This window comes from Bubalus kerabau, chromosome 1 (genome assembly GCF_029407905.1).
Source record: "Bubalus kerabau isolate K-KA32 ecotype Philippines breed swamp buffalo chromosome 1, PCC_UOA_SB_1v2, whole genome shotgun sequence".
NCBI lineage: Eukaryota > Metazoa > Chordata > Mammalia > Artiodactyla > Bovidae > Bubalus > Bubalus kerabau.
The window spans coordinates 131,213,235-131,238,174 of record NC_073624.1 but is presented as its reverse complement, the minus strand read 5'-3'; the positions used below and the strand labels follow the sequence as shown (position 1 = coordinate 131,238,174).

The 24,940-nt window shown below is 38.4% G+C and overlaps 1 protein-coding gene across 6 annotated transcripts in view; it reads left to right on the top strand.

Moving 5' to 3' along the window:
• ARID4B (AT-rich interaction domain 4B) overlaps nt 1–24,940 on the top strand; it is a 137,713-nt gene that overhangs the window by 104,275 nt on the left and 8,498 nt on the right. For all 6 annotated transcript variants that reach the window (XM_055588624.1, XM_055588618.1, XM_055588633.1 and 3 more), the window contains 3 exons: nt 9,599–9,683; nt 12,005–12,203; nt 20,214–21,431. In XM_055588624.1, coding sequence (XP_055444599.1) covers nt 9,599–9,683; nt 12,005–12,203; nt 20,214–21,431 — 1,502 coding nt within the window. The remainder of the gene's footprint in view (nt 1–9,598; nt 9,684–12,004; nt 12,204–20,213; nt 21,432–24,940) is intronic.

Genomic DNA, 24,940 nt, shown 5'->3' with positions numbered 1-24,940 from the left:
CTGTATTTCTATTTTTCGAATTCTGATTTGAGTCACTTTTTTGATGTTGAATTTAAAGAAAAAAATTTTTTTTGCCCATTTTTGAACTGGTTGTTTTTTTGTTGATGTTAAAGAGTTGTCAGAGTTCTTTATGTATTCTGTATACTAATCCCTTATCAGACATGTAATTTGCATATATTTTCTCTCGTGAGCCCACAGAATTGTCTTTTCACCCTTGGTATTGTCATTTGCTGTACAGAAGTTTTTAATTTTGATAAAGTCCAATTTTTCTATTTTTTTTCTGTGTTGCTCATGCTTTTGGTTTGTATCCTAGAAAACATTGCCAAATTCAGTGTTACAAAAATGTCCCCATTTTGTTATGAGAGTTTTATAGTTTTAGCTTTAATGTTTAGCATTTTGGTCCATCTTGAGTTAATTTTTATCTTTGATGTAGTATTCAACTTTTTTAATGACCTCTTTGGGTCATACACAGAGCCCATCTCTTAATTTGCAGATAAAATGGGGTTGAGAGTTAGAGGCTTGAATGGACTGGACGTGCCCAATCCTGTGACTTTTCTTCCACTCCTGTGACTTCTTCCACTCCATGTTAAGTTAAAGAACTGTAAATGAAGGCCATTTGACAGTGGTCTCCAAGTAAATATCTGTCAGTCTGTTTTAAGGAGAGAAGGGGAACATGGCCCATATCTCTCTCTAAGCCCCCTTACCCTCTTTGTGCACACCTCCTCTCGTGTGCTCTTCTTCATTTCACACCTCACTGCCATCTCCAAACTCTTGTCTCTATAAACCCTTCTGTCCTAGCCTGTTCACTTACATTTATGATCCAAAGCATTAAAATGGAAAACTACTATGGAAGTCAAGGGCTGTATGTTACTGCTCATGTGAAAAATTGTTTTGCACCATGTAAAATGCTTTATATTAGACAGTCCTTCATGTAGAGAAATTTAAATGAAAGCTTATAAGCAGTGAGTAAAGTGAACATAAATATAATTTCTCTTTATAAAAATGACTTTTTGAGTTGGTTAGCTTTTCAGCACAAGTGAAAAGAAACATTTCCTTTGTGAAAAAGATGAATGAACTCAGGTATTTTTGCACTCAAATGGCTTTTCTCTCTCTCGGAATGCTTATTTAACTGGACCTATTCCATCAGTATTTATTATAGATTGATAGGTACATTTACTGTAAAGCATAAACTTGGACCTGTCCCATTTCATAGCTTTATAGATTGGCAGGTACATCAGTATGTTTGTCTAAATGTGCACAAAAATACTAACCCCCTAAACTTATCAAATATTCATAAAACAAACTTTAGGGATTCTTTAGAAGTCAGCAGTTGCATCACAACATACAGTGAGTGCCAGAGTTGTTAACCATTTACAGTGATCTTTGTAGTCCTGGTACAATGTCCTGTGATATGTTGTTAACATTATATTCCACCTCTGCCTGAAGACCTTTGTTTCATTTTACACAGTTAGATTTTCTAGGAAAACAGATCTATAGTATTGTAATGCCATTCTCTTATACTGTTTATGTCTTTAATATGATGATGCGATAATATTAGTGTTTCTATCATTCTGCTTTTCTCTATTATGATGAAACCATTCCTGCTTTTTTTGGTGTGACTTGAACAGTGTAACCTGGGGTGGAAATATGAAATGTTAAGAGCATGCTTAGAATTTTATTTTTTCAATACTGTGCTTTTATTTTTGTTTTGTTTTATCTTTTGAAGTTTATTTTTAAATTTTTTCGGCTGCACAGGCTCTTCACTGGTGTGCACGGGCTCTCTCTAGCTGTGGTCAGCAGGGTCTACTCTAGTTGTGGGGCACAGGCTTCTCACGTTGCAGAGCACAGGCTCCAGGGCTCATGGGCTCAGTAGTTGCATCACTCGGGCTCCGGAGCCCAGACTTAGTAGTTGTGGTGTACAGGCTTAGTTGCTCTGTAGCATGTGGGATCTTCCCGGACCAGGGATCAAACCCATGTCCCTGCATTGCAAGGTGGATTATTAGTCACTGTACCATCAGGGAAGCCCTGTTTTAAGTTCATGACTAAAGGCATTAAACAGTACTCAGTAGATCTCTTTATAAATTTTGCTTTAGGTATTTTCTCACATTAAAAATAAATGTCTAAATCAAAATTATTACAGAAAATTCATAAAGTAGGTAACCTGGTTAAATTGCTTATAAAGTTTGTAATTGATAACTACATATTTTCCCACATATTTTCTTACCCAGTTTAAGTGGGGAAATTCCTTTCTGTGCTAAGAGGGCCTAAATTTTCATCTCAGATGTGAGGTTTTTAAAGCTAAGTTAGTTTTATGATGTATGTTATCTTTTTTGCATAGAGGTAGGCAAGATACAAAATACATAATTGTTCAGCAATTGCTAAATGGGTCTCTCCTTTACAGAAAAAGTACAAATGATTTTAATATCTCACTTACATTAATGGTTGGTTACTAGATTTTTATCTTTTACAATCTGTATGTATATTTTAAATAATGAGTTTTAAAATATTTTGTCAGTTCAGTTTTGCTTTTGAAGTTATTTGTGCATAATGTAATTATTGTGTGGGTATATGTAAACACATGACTGATAATATTTCTTTGAAAGTGGTTTAGTTGGGTTTAAACAGAGCCAAAATCTGAATTATTGTGGGCACAGTAACCATTTTGGTATCTTATGTCTAGTTGACGAATGCTCTTTTCCATTTTTATTGTTGCTAAATGATTTCTTAGATGATTTGCCAGCACATCCAAACAAAAATCAAAACGTTTTCTTTTTAGAACTCTTTCTTTTTCTCTGGTGAGAGCAAGTATGCTATGGTCTCTGAATGGTTCCTTTTAGCTTTGTATAAGTATTTTAATTCAACACATTAAAATTTCAAATATCATGTAGCTGCTTTTTTGGGAAGGGTTCCGAAGATTTGTATTGTTGCCATGAATGGCTGACTACTGTTGTCCTCTCTGTTAAATTGTAAGCTCCTTGAGAAGATGCTGTGGTGCATTCATTGCCTAGCGCCTAGTGCAGAGCCTGTCACTTGACAGGTACCTAACAAATATTTGTCCAGGGAACAAGCCCTTGTGCAGACTTCTAGTCTGGGGTTTCGTTCGAGTTTTTAATTTGGGGATCATCCGTTCTACTTTGCTTCATTTTGTGGAGGTCAGGGAGCCAACTGCTAGAATTTAAATGAGCTGCCCATGCTCTGTTCTTTCATGTTTATTCCATTAGTTGAATGTTAGATGATACCAACAGATTTTCCCAAGTCAGTATATTCTTTGAAAATATTTTCCTTAGTACTTGAAGTATCAGATGAGATACTTATCTAGGCTCCACACATTAATTACAAACAGTTTATTGATAACTGAGTTGAAAAAGTATGGTCTAATCACCAATGGGTTCAGTCTTCATTTTTGTATTCAGTGTTTGTTCATGTTTGTTTCAGTATTTGTTTTTCTTGGTTTTTTAATATTTGTTGTTTAATGAAAGTATTTAGTAATTTTCGTTTCCTTGTGCTCTTGCAAGCTGTATTTCCTTTTGGGCCAGTTGCTCTCTTCAGTTCGTAATTTCTAAATTTAAAGTCCAATTATAGGCAGTACTGGAGCAGGAAGTGGCAACCGACTCCAGTATTCTTGCCTGCAGGATACCATGGACAGAGGAACTTGGCGGGCTGCAGTCCATAGGGCTGCAATGAGTCGGACATGACTGAAGTGACTTAGCATGCATGCATGTAGGCGGTGCAGTTTTTATCAATAGTCTAGAGTACCTGGTTTTCCTCAGACATTCTTATAAAACTCTGATGCTTGAATTAAAGTTGCAAGTCATTTTGTTCATAGGCCAAATGCTTAGCTTCAATTTCTTTACTAGTTTTCAAGCTGTATCATCACAAAACATGACAGCTGACAGCAGTGGGCCTGCTGTCCTTGGGGGAAAATCTAGGTATTTAGCAATGAAGGGGTTTCTTGGAATACCTGTTGCCCTGAATAGCTGTTAATAGTGTTCTTCATTCACAGTTGAGAGTCTGCATTGGAACATGCATTCTAATATCTTGATTTCCTTTGTGGTATTTAAAGCAGAATCAGGAGTACTGGAGAGCCACTGGGACAGGATGACCACTATGGCTGAGGGATGAAAGCATGTTCATTTATTTGGGAATGTTTGAGAGGAGGAGGAAAGCATCTTAAAACCAGAAAATTTATATTTGACTTAGTTTTTTAAATTCCTGTTTTCTTTAAAGAGGTTATTATTTATATATTTATTTTTAAATTGAAGTATATTTGCTTTATAGAATTGTATTGTCGTCTGTCAAACCTCATCATAAATCAGCCATAGGTATACCTATATCCCCTCACTTTTGAACCTCCCTCCCGTCTCCCTCCCCACCCCACCCCTCTAGGTTGATACAGAGCCCCTGTTTTGAGTTTCCTGAGCCATACAACAAATTCCCATTGGTTGTCTGTTTTACATATGGTAATGTAAGTTTCCATGTTAGTCTGTCCATACATCTCACCCTCTCCTCCCCTCTCCCCATGTCCATAAGTCTGTTCTCTATGTCTGTTTCTCCATTGCTGCCCTGTAAATAAATTCTTCAGAACCATTTCTCTAGATTCCATATATATGCATTAGAATATGATATTTATCTTTCTCTTTGTGACTTACTTCACTCTGTATAATAGGTTCTAGGTTCATCCACCTCATAAAGAGGTTATTTTGAAGGATGAATGAATATCCTACTTGGTATGGTGCCCTGAGGAGAAATTGAGACATGTTTTATGGTCTCTTTTTTTTTTAAGCTACAGTTTTCTGCTCTTTGCCACCTCCCCATAATTTCATATTTTTATGCAAGATATTTAAATTTCAACTAATTTTCCCATATTCTATCTTCTTGGACTATTTACTTATGCCTAACGTAAATATGTTGCAATCTCTTTTTAATAAATATTAAATATACTACATAAAAAGTTTTAAGTTCATATAGAATAAACAGATTCAGTGACAGCTTTTTTTGTAGTTCTGATCTTAATTCTCTTTATTTTACTCAAGTCTTTATTCTTGGTATTTTATAGGGAATCAGAGATCTTAATCCATGATTATTACCTCCTTTATTTAAATAAACAAACACTAGTAAAATAAAAATTAAACTGGCCTAGCTCTTTGTCTTACATAATTTAATGTCAGTAGTAATTTGGGGGTATATCAGTTTGCTTTTTTCTCCTGCGTCAATTTCTTTTTCTCTCCTTTGTGTTCTTTGAAAGTATTCTGTAAAGAAAATAGAACTCTTGAATAATACTCTAGTGAGTAATTACATAACGGGCAAGAACATTTCTTTATATTTAAAATACAGTGGTTAGTTATGACATCAGTTTATTTTCTGGTCATTTTTTTCCCCTTGTAAGATTAGTCAGGCAACTAAGGTGATATTTAGAACCTCATTACATTCTGAAATGTTTGTCTGTTAATGTTTACATTGGTGGTCTCAACCTCAGGGCTTCCCTGGTAGCTCAGCTGGTAAAGAATCTGCCTGCAATGCAGGAGACCCGGTGTGATTCCTGGGTCAGGAAGATACCCTGGAGAAGGGATAGGCTACCCACTCCAGTATTCTTGGGCTCCCAGGTGGCTCAGATGATAAAGAATGTGCCTGTAACGCAGGAGACCTGGGTTGGAAAGATCCCCTGGAGAAGAGAAGGGCTACTCGCTCCAGTATTCTGGCCTAGAGAATTCCATGGACTGTACAGTCCATGGGGTCACAAAGAGTTGGATATGACTCAGCGACTTTTCACTTTCCCTTTTCTCAACCTTTATGTGGGATAAGGGCATTTGTAATTTGAAGCAGCTACCTTAACCAAAATTCTCACACACTTGTTTTCACCTGGTCTCCCTCCTCATGGGTTCATTCCTACTTTGCATTCTTAAGGAGGCTTTTTAGTTGCTGGTCTGTACTCTTCTGTATACTTGATGAGAATAGGACCTGGCACGCTTTCTCATTCTAGTGTCACATTGTTTAACAGGCCCATTTCCCATTCTTCTCAGACTCTTCACATAGTACTTTTTGGCAAGCCTGTAGTTTGAACGGTCAGTTCAATTCCATGGTTTGAGTTTCTTAATCTGTGCAATAAATTCATTGATAGATTTTTTTAAGGCATGTTCTAGTTCTGAAGGATATAAATTATAATAACACCAACAATATTGTTATTATTACATTTTATGAAAAGAGCATAAATCTGACTGAACAGTGAAAATGAAAGTTGCACAGTCATGTGACTCTTTGTGATCCCATGGACTGTAGCCCGCCAGGCTCCTCTGTCCATGGAATTCTCCAGGCAAGAGTACTGGAGTGGGCTGCCACTTCCTTCTCTAAAATCTGACTGAGAAAAGACAAGATCTAAAAGAATAGTATTAGAACAATGGAATGCCTAAACAAACAGAAAGCATGAAGAAAATGGAATAGAAGGGGGCAAATAATAAGGGAGTCATATAATATTAGCTAATACTTATGGAACCATATCAATTCAGTTCAGTCGCTCAGTTGTGTCCAACTCTTTGCGACCCCATGAATCGCAGTACGCCGTGGCATCACCAACTTCCAGAGTTCACTCAAACTCACGTCCATCGAGTCGGTGATGCCATCCAGCCATCTCATCCTCTGTCGTCCCCTTCTCCTCCTGCCCCCAATCCCTCCCAGCATGAGAGTCTTTTCCAATGAGTCAACTCTTCGCATGAGGTGGCCAAAGTACTGGAGTTTCAGCTTTAGCATCAGTCCTTCCAAAGAACACCCAAGACTGATCTCCTTTAGAATGGACCGGTTGGATCTCCTTGCAGTCCAAGGGACTCTCACGAGTCTTCTCCAACACCACAGTTCAAAAGCATCAATTCTTCAGTGCTCAGCTTTCTTCACAGTCCAACTCTCACATCCATATATGACTACTGGAAAAACCATAGCCTTGAGTACTGCTGCTAAGTCGCTTCAGTTGTGTCCAACTCTGTGTGACCCCAAAGACGGCAGCCCACCAGGCTCTGCCATCCCTGGGATTCTCCAGGCAAGAACACTGCAGTGGGTTGCCATTTCCTTCTCCAATAGCCTTGACTAGACGGACCCATGTAATTACTCTAGTAGGAAACACATATAAAGAATTTTTCAAAGAATCTCCTAAAATCATGCAGAATGATCAGTAACTTAAAAAATGATTGTTACACAGTTTAGTTAAGACCATAGTGTTTAATGACTACTATTCAAATATTTTAGAAGCATGTATAGTTTGTTTCATCTAATTCCAGAAGCTTTCTCTAGCTTTTTTCCTGACTCAACATTGCTTCCACCCCCAGATTCATTACTTAAGGTCTGATAACCAGTCCCCTGATACCATCTGTAGAGGAGAGAATGTTTACCATATAGCATCTGTACTCTAGTGGTGCTTAGGGCAGCAAGCATCAGCCTGTGCCGTATGGAATAACCATTATTCTATTTATGTATAGGTTCCTCCTACCTTGTTCCTAAGAAATTTTAAGCAGCGTACTTTACCTCTAAGTCATAAAGAAATCATTTTCACAGTGCACATTGTAACTATGAAGACAGTGACTATTTTTTGCTTGTTTGATGTGTTTGGTGCTCCATATAAAATATACAAGGGTATAGTGTCTTGGTGATATTCTTACACGGAAAGCTACTGTTTTATCCTAATTGGAACTTTATCCTAACTTGACATATAATTCATGTCAAAAATACAAGTCGAATTAATAGTATACTTATTGGTAGTCAAAATACCTCATATTACAAAATTAACTAAACAGAATCTTTGATTAAGAAAGGTTAAAATACTATTATATCTTTGTTTAGCTTATGTTGATGGTATGTGTAACCATCATGAACTATTTTTTCTCACAAGAAAACTGTGTTGTGTTTTTTTTAAAAGGTGCATAGCATTAATTTCCATAACTATATTCTAAAAAGAGCAACTTCTAGAAGTTCACATCCAACTTTGCAGAGGGTGGAGGTATTTTCTGTTTATTCTTCGCCTTCACTCTCTAATATTGTTAGGAGCTAAATTGCTTTCTTCTCAAGCATAATGCAGTTTTTAGCATTAATGGGAAAATTTAAAATATGTAAATATACAGGTAGGTGCTAATGTGCCAGTATACATACCAGAGGAGTGTTTTTAGTAGAAGAATAATATTTGCTTTATACCGAATAAACTGAAGTCTGAGGTTGAGAATGTCCTGACCACATAGCTAGTCAGCAGGGATCATGTAAAGACGTCTCTAGAACTCATTCCATCCTTTCCTCATCCTAACTATCACTGTGGCCCTCCCCAGCTTCCATCCTTTCCTCATCCACCCTTTCCTCATCTTAACTATCACTGTGGCCCTCCCCAGCTTCTACCCTTTCCTCATCCACCCTTTCCTCATCCTAACTATCACTGTGGCCCTCCCCAGCTTCCCGCAGACACCAGCCTACCTTGCGGGGGTTGCGCCGTCAGCGTTGCTGCAGGCCACCGTTTGCACCAGCAGTCTAGCTCTGCCTGGGAGTCCTTACAGATACTTGCTAGACCTCTTCTGGGGCTTCCCAGGTGGCATGAGTGGTAAAGAACCTGCCTGCCAATGCAGGAGATGTAAGAGACATGGGTTTGATCCCTGGGTTGGGAAGATCCCCTGGAAGAGGGCAAGGCAACCCACTCCAGTATTGTTGCCTCCAGAGGAGCCTGGTGGGCTACAGTCCATTAGTGTCAAAAAGAGTTGGACACGATTGAAGGGACTTTGCATGTATGCATACAGGCCTACTCTAGGGCAAGAATATAATTTACTAGTAAGGTAATGACCTAAATCATTTACTTCCTGACTCAGGGTCTTTCTTACTTCACTTAATGCCTCTAATAATGAGGAGATTTTAATTTAAAAGCGCATTTTCAGTTTTTCATGTTCTCGAGTTAAAAATGTCAATCAGTTTTCCATTTTCCACAATAAATGTATGTGACTTTGAAACATAAAAAGAGGTTTATTTTTAATATTTCTTCTTTCTATCTGAGTTTGTTACAAAATTAAACTCCCCCCCTCTTAAACAAATAGATATATTGCAGTCAGTAGTAACTTGTGCCCTGTGAACTCCCGCAGACAGGCAGCACCAAGTGGAGAACCCATCACAACTGTTGACTCTCAGCCATCTGTATACATAGGAAGCAACTCCAAAGCCTGAAAACTTGGCAGTCATGCTTCCCTTTAGCTTCCTGATATGTTTAGGGAAAAATGAACTACTTGCTGCTTAAGAAAAGAACAAAGTAAACCAAAAAACGTATAGGAAATACTGTGAGTGCTCTTAATGGTTATTGTACAGCTTTGGTTTCTCTTTGGTGTAACAGAGGAAGTAGTGCTGGTCCAGGAATCCAGAGACCTAGCTGAGCCTTGGCTCAGCCAGTAGCTGAAAGTGTGTCCTGGGACAGGCCACTGCATCTCTCTCTGAGCCTCGGTAACTTTGTTTCTTAAACCAGGAAGTTGAACTTAGTGGCCCCCAAGGTTTTACAATATTATGATTCTATTTATGAGTTTCTCTTTAATATGGCATAGTTCCTTCTGTAGTATGTGTTTTGTATATTAATGTTAATTTCCTTTGATTTTAGGTATGATGAATGGATTAAAGCAGATAAAATAGTAAGACCTGCTGATAAAAATGTACCCAAGATAAAACATCGCAAGAAAATAAAGGTAATAGAAGCAAAATATATTTTGCTGTATATTATAGCTCTTAATTAAGGAACCTTTCCTCCAGAGTGAATTGAGAGAGAGAGAGACTCTGTGTGTGTGTGTGTGTGTGTGTGTGTGTGTTAGTAGAGTTGGAAATACTCTCTTGAAATAGCCAGTTTATCAAATACTAGATTTGGGTACAATTAATATTGTCAGCTTATGGAAAGGCATTTTGAAAACAGTACTAAGTGATCTTTGAGGCTTTTTTAGTTCCAACATTGTATGAGTCCACTCACCCAAGATTTCACTTAGCCATTTCAACTGTTCGTGCACCTCTGGTCTCCAACTGGGAGCCATGAAGTAGTGTGTAGCTGGGAACTCTGGGGTTACTGTAATAGCTGTAAACCGTTCAGAGGAAGAAAAGAAGGTGCCTGAAGGCACAGGAGAGCCTAGCTGTAGTTCTTTTGTTCCTAATCATCTTTCTGTCACTATAGACAGTGCTTTAGAATGTGTTCACGAGACCCCAAGAGGCACACACTGCATAGATAGCATGGGGAGTCTATTAATAATGTACTTGTATGGAGATTAATGTTAGTTTTATATATGATGGAATTAGTTTTGTTCATTCTAAGATTAAATCTTTTTAATGTTTTATTAGAAAGCAGACCATTAACTAGGTTTTAGAATATCTTTTATCTCTTAATGGCTTTTTACTACTTTGAATGGTATATATAATTTAAGTGTTTAATAGTCCTCATGAAATTCAATTTTCATTTTAAAAGTGATGTGCTATTTACATTCTGGTTAAATGATACCTTCGTGGCCCTATGTACAAAATTTTTCCCCTAAAATGATTAGTCTTTTCTCACGATGAAACTGGGTTCATATTTTTAAAGTTTTGGTTTGGCAACTCAGTAGCTACAACTCAGGACACTCTTGGTCTTTCTTGGAAAGTGTGGAAGTCATGCTATTGCTCCTAAGCTACAAGAAGAATTTTGTGTGTGTGGCAGTAAAAAGCCTGTTTCCTTGCACAGAGCAAGTTTTAGAAGTCGTATTTCTCCGGTAGAGGATAGGGTAGGGGGTAGGAGAAGCAATATTAGAATATTACTTAGGGAATTTTTTCTAAATATTTATTTACGTCTCAGTTTAGTTCTAGGCCCCTCCCAGGCATTTAAAATTGTTGGTCATAAGAGAAGAGGCATGTGAATTTTGGAAAAGCTTCCTAGAAATTATTTAATAATACCATACCCATCCCTTGATCTCATCTGAGAAGACAGCCATTAAAAGCCATATTTGAACTTTGCTTGGCGTAGACTATTTCTCCCTTCAGACTGCATGATATAGTATGATCTCTGGTATAAAGTGATGAAAAGGCTGGCAAGAATAGGAAAATTAGAGCAGCACTAATCATTGATAAGCTTTGGTACACATAAGCCTTCTCAGTGCATCCAGAACCTTCAGCTCAGTGCTCTGAAAAAGTGAATCTCACACTTAAGCACGTGTCACAGTCGCCTGGAGAACTTGGTGAAACGCAGATTGCTTGTTCCCATCCCCAGTGATTCTGATTCACTGGCTCTGAGTCTGGTTCGAGGAGTTTTCACTTAAATTGCCAGTAAGTGCTAAGGTCTCTGGGCCCATGGTCCATACTTAGAGAACCACTATCCTAAACAGAATTAACTTGTGTGTATCCAGAATGATACTAGCTCTGTACCATCTATGAGAGAACTGTGAAAATAGTCACTCAGCAATCTATAGAAGTTTCTAGAAAATATGTTAGCCCCTGCCCATCTATTCATAAATAGAGAATTTGGGAAATTTTCTCATTTTTTCATGAAACATTAATTTATCGATGCGGGAAGGATGTCCCACTGACTTGACTTTATATAGCAAGTCATTTGTTTCTTTCCAGTTGTCAACTGAAGATAACTGAGATTTTATCATTCCCAACCCTTATTTTATATTGAGAATCTTCCAGGTTTTAAAACTACCAGATTGAAATTGTTTCTTTTTTAAAAAATGAATATTTAAGCCTATTGTGATTTCATTTTTATAGAATTTGTAACACCAATTATTAGCAGTATGGAGGTTTGCTTTTCTTAATTGCCTATCTGATTGCTAATTTATTTCCATTATTAAAATATAAATATTAGAAACTTTCTCATCCTATAATATTTGTTAAGTTTGAAAAAACATCTCTGTTTTGTGGGACTTTATATTCTTTTTATGTTTTTTAGTAATGTAGTCTATAGCTTTGAGTTAAAAATGAGTTTTAGCATTGTTACTAATGAATGCTTCATGATAAATTATGACTAACGTAGCATACCTTTTTTTCCTTAACTTAGAATAAACTAGACAAAGAAAAAGACAAAGATGAAAAATACTCTCCTAAAAACTGTAAACTCCGGCGCTTGTCAAAACCTCCATTTCAGACAAATTCATCTCCTGAAATGGTATCCAAATTGGATCTTACTGATGCCAAGAACTCTGATACAGCTCACATTAAATCCATAGAAATCACTTCTATCCTTAATGGACTTCAAGGTAAACATAACGGGTATCCTGTTGCATGCAAGTATTTGTTTTAAATGTCTTTGTTTTAATTTTTATAAATCAAATGCTATAAAGGTAATTCAGTGACATTATCAAGTTCTCTTTTTTAATTGAACCATAACTTTGTTGACTCTGTTATTACTTGAAATCAGCCATTGATTTTATTTTTTTTACAACTGTATTAAACCTGTATATACTCCTAAAAAGGATATTATTTACTTTTTTTAAAACTGTGGCAAGCATAAACCTAACTATGTAAAAAAAGACAGTATTTCCACTTTAATGAAGGCTCATCTGAATAGAGTTTCCAGGTCATATTCAGCTTCTTTGTGAGTCTACAAAGACCTCTGTAAGGAAATTCATTGGGGCAAGGTTATTAGGGCCTTCTAGGAAACATCAGGGCTCTCAGGAATATCTGACATAATCTCAGTGGATGACCAAAAGAATTATGCTCAGTGCTATTGATAAGGTGCTCTGTATGTTCTGATTCTAGGCTGCCCAAATATACTCCTAGTTTTCAGGTGTAGGTTAAAACAAAATGTTTCTGCTGGGTAAAATGATGTCATTGTCTGATCCAGGTAATGGCACACAAGAGATTGAGCAGAGAGCTGGAATTTTATCACCAAATGGTTGGAACAAGCTAATATACATAGAAAGAATCTAATTGATGGCAAGAGGCATTTTGATGATGATAGAAGTCATATGAGTTCCTTTGGAAATAACACCACACGGGTCTGGACTGGTTTCCTACTGTATCTGGTGCATAGTTCTCTTCATGGGAACTTTTTAGAGCTCTCTCTTCATAGTCCCTAAAAATCTTTTCTTTCGGGTATCTGATTTTTAAAAATATCTTCTTTGGTATACTCACTGTGGTGGAGCACATTCTCTAGTAGATGTTAAGGACAGGTGAGTAAGAGGGAAGATAAATTTTTAGAGACTGTCCATATTTGAAAACATTACTTATGGTCTAGCAGGGTTGGAAGTTTTTCCTTAATTATTTTATTGGCATTGTTCAGCTGTATTTTTCCTTCAGTGTTTTCTGTGAAATCCAGAGCTCTTGTCCCTGATTCTTTGTGGATGACTTGTTTTATGGCTTGTTTTTTGCCTTCCCTTTGTCTGAAATCTTGAATCTTTGTTTTTAATGTGTTCATACTGCACAGAGATTATCCCTTTTGTGGATGTATTTTCATCTATTATAATGTGTACTTGCTAAGCTGCTTCATTCTACAAACTTGTATCTTTCTGTTCTGGATCAGTTCAGTTCAGTTCAGTCGCTCAGTCGTGTCCGACTCTTTGCGACCCCATGAATCGCAGCACTCCAGGCCTCCCTGTCCATCACCAACTCCTGGAGTTCACTCAAACTCAACGTCCATCAAGTTGGTGATGCCATCCAGCCATCTCATCTCTGTCGTCCCCTTCTCCTCCTGCCCCCAATCCCTCCCGGCATCAGAGTCTTTTCCAATGAGTTAACTCTTCACATGAGGTGGCCAAAGTACTGGAGTTTCAGCTTTAGCATCCTTCCTTCCAAAGAATACCCAGGGCTGATCTCCTTTAGAATGGACTGGTTGGATCTCCTTGCAGTCCAAGGGACTCTCAAGAGTCTTCTCCAACACCACAGTTCAAAAGCATCAATTCTTCGGTGCTCAGCTTTCTTCACAGTCCAACTCGCGCATCTTTACATGACCATTGGAAAAATTATAGCCTTGACTAGACGGACCTTTGTTGGCAAAGTAATGTCTCTGCTTTTCAAATATGCTATCTAGGTTGGTCATACTTTTCTTCCAAGGAGTAAGCGTCTTTTAGTTTCATGGCTGCAGTCACCATCTGCAGTGATTTTGGAGCCCAAAAAAATAAAGTCTAGTTTTCTTGAAATATTTTGTTGATTTTTCTCCTCTACATTTCCGTATTCTTTGGCCTACCCTTCTCTTCTCCTTTTCTCTCTTTTGAACCCTGCCATTATATTAATATTGAACCTTCTGCAGTATACTCTAATATAGTTACCTTTTCTCAGAGACACATTATTGATTGGTTTGTCCTCGTCTTCTAGTTTCTTAGAAATTTTCTTGGTTTTATCTTTTAATCCTTTTACTGTTTAGTACTGTAATGCTTATTGACAGCTGTAATGTTTTTACTTTTTAAGAACTCTGTTTTCTGCATGCTTCATATAATTGTTCTTATAAAATGGGTGGATGCAATATCTTCTTTCTGATTTCATTCTTTTTTATTGTAGTAGAGTTGATTAACAATGTTGTGTTAGTTTCCGGTATATAGCAAAGTGGTTCAGTTATATATGTAGTCTTTTTTCATATTCTTTTCCTTTATGGTTTATTACAAGATTTTGAATATAATTCCCTGTGCTAGACAGGACCTCGTTGTTTATTTTACATATAGTAGTTTGTATCTGCTAATCCCAAACCCCTAACTCACCCACTTCACTCCTTTTCCCCTTTGTTATTCCTTTTTTTTTTTTTTTTTTTGAGTGAGGAAAGATTTTATTTATTTATTTTTTTAATTAAAAAAATTTTTTTTCCCTTTGTTATTCATAAGTTTGTTTTCTGTCTTCAAGTCTATTTCTTTTTCAAAATAATTTACTTGTGTCATAGTTTAGATTCCACATGTAAGTGATGATACATGGTATTTGTCTTTCTCTGATTTAACTTCATTTAGTGTGATAATCTCTTGATCCATCCATGTTGCTTCAAATGACATTGTTTCCTTCTTTTTGTATGGCTGAGTAGTATCTCATTGTATATATGTACCACATCTTATTTATCCATTTATCTGTCAGTGGCCATTTAGGGTTGCTTCCATGTCTTGGCTATTATATATACTGCTGCTGTGAACATTGGGATACATGTATCTTTTCAAATTATAGTTTTCTCCAGATGTCCCAGGAGTGGGATTGTTGGATCATACAGCAGGAAAGGCTAAAAACTCTGTTTTTAGCTTCTTTAAGGAGCCTACATAGTGGCTACACCAGTTTACTTTCCCACTAGCAGTGTATGAGGGTTCCATTTTCTCCACACCTTCTCCAGCATTTATTATTAGTAAACTTTTTAATGATGGCCATTCTGACTGGTGCCTCACTGTAGTTTTGATTCCCATTTCTCTGATACTTAGTGATGTTGAGCATCTTTTCATGGGCCTGTTGGCCATCTGTCTGTCTGCTTTAGAGATAGGTAGGTCTAGGTCTTCTGCCCATTTATCAGTTGGGTTGTTTGTTCTTTTTTCGTGTTGTATGAGCAATTTGTATATTTCGGAAATTAATCCTTATCAGTTGCATTGTTTGCAAGTATTTTCTCTTAGTCCATATGTTGTGATTTCATTTGTAGCAAAATCTTATCTAATTTGATTAGGTCACATTTGTTTATTTTTACTTTTATTTCTACTGCTTTGGGAGATGAACCTAAGAAAACATTGGTACAATTTATGTCAGAGAATGTTTTGTCTGTGATCTCTTCTAGGAGTTTTAGGGTGTCATGTCTTAAACTTAAGTCTAAACTGTTTTGAGTGTATTTTTGTGTATGGTGTGTGGGTGTGTTCTGACTTCATTGATTTACATTTAGCAGTCCAGCTTTTCCAACACCACTTACAAAGTGTGGCAGGAGGGGACGGAGGTATTAACAAGAGAATTCTCATTGCTTACATATGTCAACAAATAGTATATTATGAAGAGATGATGATAGTAACTATGAATGGAAATAGTTACAAGATTTTGGAAGCTGGGGAAGGAAGAAAAGAGGAGCTGTTGGTATTTTGTTATGAGAGTAAATTAGTTTTCACTGTTTATATGTATTACTTGCTCCTTCATTGATCACAGCCTTACCGTGGTGAAGGGGCTTGCGTAACTCAATGAAGCTATGAGCCAAGCTGTTGTAGGGCCATCCAAGATGGACGGGTCATAGTGGAGAGTTCTGAAAAAATGTGGTCCACTGACGGAGAGAATGGCAAATCACTCCAGTACTCTTCCCATAAACAGTATGAAAAGGCAAAAAGATATGATACCTGAAGATGAGCCACCCAGATCAGAAAGTGTCCAATATGCTACTAGGGAAGAGCTGCTGCTGCTACTGCTAAGTCGCGTCAGTCGTGTCCGACTCTGTGCAACCCCATAGACGGCAGCCCAACAGGCTCCTCTGTCCCTGGGATTCTCCAGGCAAGAACACTGGAGTGGGTTGCCATTTCCTTCTCCAGTGCATGAAAGTGAAAAGTCAAAGTGAAGTTGCTCAGTCGTGTCCGACTCTTCGCAACCCCATGGACTGTAGCCTACTAGACTCCTCCGTCCATGGGATTCTCCAGGCAAGGGTACTGGAGTGGGGTGCCATTGCCTTCTCCGACTAGGGAAGAGCAGACAGCAATTATTAGTAGCTCGAGAAAGAATGAAGAAGCTATGCCAAAGTGGAAATGACACTCAGTTGTGGATGTGTCTGGTGTGAAAGTAAAGTCCAATGCTGTGCAGAACAGTATGGAATAGGAACCCAGAATGTTAGGTCCATGAATCAAGGTAAATTGGATGTGGTGAAGAAGGAGATGGCAAGAGTGGACATTGACATGTTAGCAATCAGTGAATTAAAATGGACAAGAATGGGCAAATTTAATTTAGATGACCTATTATATCTACTACAGTGGGCAAGAATCCCTTAGAAGAAATGGAGTAGCCCTAATACTCAACAGAAGAGTCTGAAATGCAGTACTTGGGTGCAGTCTCAAAAATGACAGAATGATCTCAATTCGTTTCCAAGGCAAACCATTCAACATCACAGTAATCAAGTGTATGCCCTAATCATGAATGCTGAAGTGGCTGAAGTTGACTGATTTATGAAGACCCACAAGACCTTCTAGAACTAACACCCTCCAAAAAAATGTCCCTTTCATCATAGGGGATTAGAATGCAAAAGTAGTAGGAAGTCAAGAGATACCCAGAATAACAGACAAGTTTGGCCTTGGAGTAAAAAATGAAGCAGGGCAAAGGCTAACAGAGTTTTGTCAAGAAAACACTCTGGTCATAGCAAACACCCTTTTCTAACAACGTAAGAGATGACTCTGTACATGGATGTCCCCAGATGGTCAATACAGAAATCAAATTGATTATATTCTTTGCAGCCAAAGATGGAGAAGCTCTATACAGTCAGCAAAAATGACACCCGGAGCTGACTGTGGCTCAGATCATGAGCTTCTTACTGCAAAATTGAGGCTTAAATTGAAGAAAGTAGGGAAAACCGCTAGGCCATTCAGGTATGCCCTAAATCAAATCCCTTATGATTATACAGTGGAGGCGATGAATAGATTTAAGGGATTAGATCTTGTAGACAGAATGCCTGATAAACTATGGACGGAGATTTGTAACAATTGTACAGGAGGCAGTGACCAGAACCATCCCCAAGAAAAGAAATGCAAGAAGCAAAGTGGTTGTCTGAGGAGGCTTTACAAATAGCTGAGAAAAGAAGACAAGTGAAAGGCAAGGGAGAATGGGAAAGATACACTCAACTGAATGCAGAGTTTCAAAGAACAGCAAGGAGAGATAAGAAAGCCTTCCCCAGTGATCAGTGCAAAGAAATAGAGGAATACAATTGAATGGGAATGACTAGAGATCTCTTCAAGAAAACTGGAAGTAGCAAGGGAACACTTCATGCAAGAATGGGCATGATAAAGGAGAGAAATGGTAAGGACCTAATAGAAGAAAAAAGAGATTAAGAAAGGTGGCAAGAATATCCAGAACTGTACAAAAAAAGTCTTAATGGCCTAGATAGCCATGATGGTGTAATCACTCACCTAGAGCCATACATCCTGGAGTGTGAAGTCAAGTGGGCCTTAGGAAGCATTATTATGGAAAAAGCTAGTGGAGGAGATGGAATTCCAGCTGACCTATCAAATCCTAAAAGATGATGCTGTTAAAGTGCTACATTCAGTATGTCAGCAAATTTGGAAAACTCACCAGTGGCCACAGGATTAGAAAAGGTCAGTATTTATTCCAGTCTCAAAAACGGGCAATGCCATGGAATGTTCCAACTACTGTACTTGTTTCATATGCTAATAAAGATTATGTTCAAAATCCTTCAAGTTAGGCTTTACATGAACTTCCAAATGAACAAGCTGGGTTTAGAAAAGGCAGAGGAACCAGAGATCAAATAACCAGCATTTATTGGCTCATAAGGAAAGCGAGGGAATTCCAGAAAAACATCTACTTCTGCTTCCTTGACTATGCTAAAGCCTTTGACTGTATGGATCATAACAAACTGTGCAAAATTCTTAGAGAGATGAGAATACAAGACAGCCTTACCTGTTTCTTGAGAAACCTGTATGCAGATCAAGAAGCAACAGTTAGAACCGGACATGATACAACAGACTGGTTCAAAATTGGGAAAGAAGTACGACAAGGCTGCATAGTGTCACCCTGCTTATTTAACTTCTGTGCACAGTGTATGCTAAGTCATTTCAATCGTGTCCAACTCTGTGAGACCCTATGGACTGTAGTCTGCCAGGCTCCTCTGTCCATGGCATTCTCCAGGCAAGAATACTGGATTGGGTTGCCATGCCCTCCCCCAGGGGATCTTCCCTACCCAGGGATCAAACCCTGTCTCTTTCATTTCCTGCATTGGCAGGCAGGTTCTTTACCACTCGTGCCACCTGGGAAGCCCTTTATACAGAGTACATCATGCGAAATGCTAAGCTGGGTGAATCACAAGCTGGAATCAAGATTGCTGGGAGAAATATCAACAACCTCAAATATATAGATAATACCATTCTTAATGGTAGAAAGTGAAGAGAAACTAAAAGGCTTCTTGTTGAGCATGAAAGAGGAGAGTGAAAAAGCTGGCTTAAAACTCAGCATTCAAAAAAGATCATGGGATCTGATCCCATGACTTCATGACGAATAGATGGGGAAAAAGTGGAAACCGATAGATTTTTATTTTCTTGGGCTCCAGAATCACTGCAGACAGTGACTGTAGCCATGAAGTTAAAAGATCCTTGCTCTTTGATAGAAAAGCTATGACAAACCTAGACAGCATATTAAAAAATAGACATCCCTTTGCTGACAAAGGTCCATATAGTCAAAGCTGTGATTTTTCCAGTAGTCATGTATGGATGTGAGAGTTGGACTATAAAGAAAGCTGAGCGCCGAAGAATTGATGCTTTTAAACCGTGGTGTTGGAGAAGACTCTTGAGAGTCCCTTGAAGTACAAGGAGATCTAACCTTTCCATCCTAAAGGAAATCAGTCCTGAATATTCATTGGAAGGACTGATGCTGAAGCTGAAATTCCAATACTTTGGCCACCTGATGCGAAGAACTGACTTACCTGAGAAGACCCTGATGCTGGAAAAGATTGAAGGCGGGAGAAGGGATGAGATGGTTGGATGGCATCATTGACTCAATGGACATGAGTTTGAGTAAACTCTGGGAGTTGGTGATGGACAGGGAGGCCTGGTGTGCTGCAGTCCATGGGGTTGCAAAAAAGTCAGACACGACTGAGCGACTGAACTGAACTGATGTTTGTATAAAGTTAATTGTGTTGTTCTTTAAAGCATCTATGGCAGAAATACATTGCTTACAAAATTTTTGAGTTGTCACTGCTACATTGAAAGTGAAGACTACACTTTTATAAGAATATACACTTTGGAGTTTGAACATCCTGGAACTACATCCTGACTCCACTATGTTCTGCTCATAAATTTGGAGAAGATTCTTTCTTTTTTATAATTACTTTATTGAGGTAAAATTTACAAACAGTGCAAGTCACCAGCTTTGTGTTTACAACGTGATGCGTTTTGGCAAAAGCACACAGCAGGGCACCCCCACTGTAGTCACGACAGGCAACATTCCCATCACTGGGCGAAGGTCTTCTCTCTGAAGCTCGGTTTCTTCAGTTGTAAAATGAGGATAAAACCTAGCAACCTGGAGTGCTTATAAACATACAAGCTAATACTTGTTTATATTAGTGGGCCCAGAGAAGACATTGCTGGTATTCTTATCATACTCACTGTTTTTTCTTTTTTTTCTAGCTTCTGAAAGTTCTGCTGAAGACAGTGAGCAAGAGGATGAAACAAGTGTTCAAGACTTAGATAACCATGGCAAAGAAGAATCTAAGATTGAACATTTGACTCACAACAGAAATGATGTTACATCCAAAGAGGAACAGAACAGTTCATCTTTGCTTGACGAAAACAAAGTCCACGCAGATTTGGTAATAGCCAAACCCTTGTCAAAATCTCCAGAAAGCTTAAGAAAAGATATGGAAGCATTATCTGAAGATACTGACTATGAAGAAGAAGATGAAGTCACAAAAAAGAGAAAGGATGTTAAAAAGGACACCGCTGATAAATCTTCAAAGCCACCAGTGAAACGTGGTAAGAGAAGGTACTGCAATACTGAGGAGTGTTTAAAAAGTGGCTCCCCCAGTAAAAAGGAGGATAAGGCCAAGAACAAAGAAGCCCTTTGCATAGAAAACAGTAGCAATAGCTCCTCAGATGAGGACGAAGAAGAAAAGTCCAAAGCGAAGGTGACACCAACTAAGAAATACAATGGTTTGGAGGAGAAAAGAAAGTCTCTACGGACAACTGGTTTCTATTCAGGATTTTCAGAAGTGGCCGAAAAAAGGATAAAACTTTTAAATAACTCTGATGAAAGACTTCAGAACAGCAGAGCAAAAGATCGAAAAGATGTCTGGTCAAGTATTCAGGGTCAGTGGCCTAAAAAAACGCTGAAGGAGCTTTTCTCAGACTCTGACACTGAGGCTGCAGCCTCCCCACCCCATCCTGCCCCAGAAGAGGGGCCGGCTGAGGGGTCCCTGCAGACTGTGGCCGAGGAGGAGAGCTGCTCCCCCAACACCGATCTGGCCGCCCCACCCTCAGGGAGTGCAGAGGGCAAACCCACTGAGGAGAAGCCAGCGGAGGTCAGTGACAAAAAATCGGAATTTCCGAGCAGCGGCAGCAATTCAGTGCTCAATACCCCTCCCACGACACCCGAGTCCCCTTCCTCAGTCACCGTGACGGAAGCCAGTCGGCAGCCACCTTCTGTAACAGTGTCAGAGCCACTGGCCCCAAACCATGAAGAAGTCCGCAGTATCAAGAGTGAGACCGACAGCACAATCGAAGTGGACAGTGTCGCTGGGGAGCTCCAGGACCTGCAGTCAGAAGGGAACAGCTCGCCCACGGGCTTTGATGCTAGTGTGAGCTCGAGCAGCAGCAATCAGCCTGAGGCTCTAGAGCATCCTGAGAAAGGTGAGGCCATAGGCCCCAGTGTCGTGGTTTACGGTTTTTCCCCCCCTTACAGTTTCAGGGGTTTCATGTCCCTCATTATAACGTGAGGTGTTTACGAGGAGTACTTGTGTGAACATGGTGAAAATGGCCATGTGAAAGGTAATTTGGGTAATGGAGGATGGGATGCATTTAACAGCTTGAGAATTGAGTGTTTGTTTCACTTCAGCCACCTGTGACGTTTCACAGTGGACCAGATCATGTGCTATTTAATAGAAAATGCACCCAGGCCCAAATCCAGACCTGTTTGAAAACTCATTATATACTGGTTGACTACACGGCATGAGCAGCTTAAATATATTTCTTTAATGTTGTTTTTGCAGTTGTCCCATGCAGTTTTTCACTAACATTTTGATTTATTGATGGACTCGTCCACCCTTAACCAAAGTACTCTTTGTAGGGGTTTGGAGCAACCAACTGTCCAGGCTGTGCTCTCCTCAGATAACCATGTCAAACTGATCTTTGAGCCTGACTACTGTGTGAGAGTTTGTAAAGGAATTGGATGCTTTCTTGGTTGCCTAGCTTCCAAATTGAAGGACCAATGTCTGTGTTGTACTTTCCTGAAGTCTTGGTGCCTTTTTATTGGTGCCATAGCTATACTTCTGACATCATTCTTCTTATAAACCACTTCATTCAGGTGTCTTTAAAACAGTATACTGTAAGCTGACACTTGGCTTTGAAACACACTTTTCCAGTGTAAAGCACTCGGGTATGTATGTTAAGTAACATATCAGATTTTATTATACTGATTTCAGGTTTTTAGGTAAACTTAAAGAGATACAATCTAGACCAAATTAGTTAACTTTAAGTTTTCTCTCATAAACCTTTTTTTTCTTTTTCTAGTTTCCCTGAGACATAATTGACATAACTATCATACAAATAATTTTGTCTTAAAACATTTTTCAAAAAATATTAAGTAAAAAAGATAGTTGCAGATTTCAATGATCTTTTTTTATTTAAATATTTACACACATAGCTACTGTGATTATGTTTGTGTGTTGTACTTTCTCATGGAATTGAATTATCCAGGCATAAATATCCTCAAGATAAAAGAAGCATTTATTGCAGATGATTAGAAAAGCTTTCAATAATAATATAATGAACTTTTAATCATAATTCTGAAGAGGTTGCATCCTCACCGTGCTCCTCATATCTTATGAAAGATTGAGATGTGTTTTCAACAAGAAATTTGATAGCTTGTCTTCTGATAGACTAGGTCAGTATTACCCTTTTGAATCTTAATCTTAACTAGGTTAAAAAGTAAGCAGTTTGAGAACTTCATTTAGGATATATCTGTCTTATCAAATCAAAGCATATTACAGAACTTATTAGAATTTGTATCTCTTTAAAAATAAATTCTTAAGCACCTGTTTCATATGGCTCCTTTTGTCTGCAAAAGGAGCAAATTTATCTGCAGATATTGAAGACGTGACTTTATATTAAAAGTAAAAATGTAAGTTTTACAATTTAGATTCCAGATTGCCTTCCAGGTTAGCCTACAGTAAGCTTTTTATTTCTTGGAGATGAAAGTTTCAGAATTAAACTCTTTTGGAGAGAAATATGGCAATTGTTAAGATTCTGTACTTTAATATAGGTAATATCTAAATCACTTTCTTTATGGTTCACCTTGTTATATTAAAATAGCCTTAGGAAAAGTTATCAATTAGATGTAACCCATTAAAAAAACAACTAAAAAGTTGCAAACAAAACATTTAAAATAGCTTGTTCAATTTTTTTTACCAACAAAACCATGTCTTGTATATGTTACCATTGTAACAGGATTAAGAAACTTTTAGTAACAAACATGGGAGAAGGCAATGGCACCCCACTCCAGTACTCTTGCCTGGAAAATCCCATGGACGGAGGAGCCTGGTAGGCTGCAGTCCATGGGGTCGCTAAGAGTCAGATACGACTGAGCGACTTCACTTTCACTTTTCACTTTCATGCATTGAAGAAGGAAATGGCAACCCACTCCAGTGTTCTTGCCTGGAGAATCCCAGGGACGGGGGAGCCTGGTGGGCTGCCGTCTCTGGGGTCACACAGAGTCGGACACGACTGAAGTGACTTAGCAGCAGCAACAGTAACAAACATGGCATAATTTTATCATAGTATTGAAAGGTTGTTGTTGAATCACGCGAATACACCAGGATTCTTGGCTCCCGGAGGAGAAGAATTCAATCCGGGGCCAGAGACAAGGCTTGATTGCTCAGAGCTTTTGTGTAATAAAGTTTTATTAAAGTATAAAGGAGATAGAGAAAGCTTCTGACATAGGCATCAGAAGGGGGCAGAAAGAGTACCCGCTTGCTAGTGTTAACAATGAGGTTATATAATCCAGAGAAGGTCTGGAGGTTGTAAAGACTTCATCAGACCCACTCCCATAATTTACATCTTAAGGTAACACTGTCCTCAGGCAAGATACATCCTTGTAAAGACCAGGTCTACTCCCATAATTAACATTTTAAGATAACAAAAGGTTGACTCCAAAGACTGTCCTTAGGCAGGATACATTATTGTTATATAATCCTAAGGAATGTGGAGAAAATAAAAAAAAAAGCTTGTCCTTTCTTCCTCCTTGAGAATTCCAGACCCCTCTCTCCTTGGGGACCCCTAGACTCCCTATCAACTTGCCTAGGAACTGACTCTCTCAGTATTGATTGTATTGTGGTTATATTAATAGTATCTGACACTGCAGTGGATTAGAGATAAGACTTTATAAGTCTCAGGAAAAAGAGATTACTATATAGTCTGAAAAACAATACATACAATTAGAACTCTAGAAACACAGCAGATGCTAAGGATCCTATTAGAAGTAGAGAAACTGTAGTTTGGAATACCCTGGACATCAGGGAAAGTAAGACGGGCTAATCCTTGAAGAAACGCGAGACTTTATAATATTTTGGAATAACTTCCTACCAAGAAGATGAAATGTTTTTTAGAACTACTGTACTGGATTTGTAAACGGTATATATGTTAACCATTGGCCAAGAAGGATGTGCATGCTTTGTTTTTATTTTTATATTTTTATTTGTTTATTTATTTTTGGTTGTGCTAGGTCTTTGTTGCTGTGCAGGCTTTCCTCTAGTAGTGGTGAGCAGGGCCTACTCTTTGTTGCTCTGTGCAGGCTTCTCATTTCACTGGCTTCTCTTGTTGCCCAGCCGGACTCTAGGGCACGAGGGCTTCAGTTGTTGCAGCTCCTGCGGTCCAGAGCATGGGCTCAGTAGCTGTGGCACACAGGCTTAGCTGCTCTGCAGCATGTGGGATCTTCCCAGACCAGGGATAGAACCCATGTCTCTTGCATTGGCAGGCAGATTCTTTACCACTCAGCCACCAGGGTAGTGCTTTATTTGCTTTTTTAAAAAACTCTAGTTTTATTATGTGTTATAATTCAGTTCATTAATGACTTTTAAAATTCTAATAATTTCTATGATAACTTGTAAATCTCAAAGAACATCTATAGTTTCAGAATTGGTCTG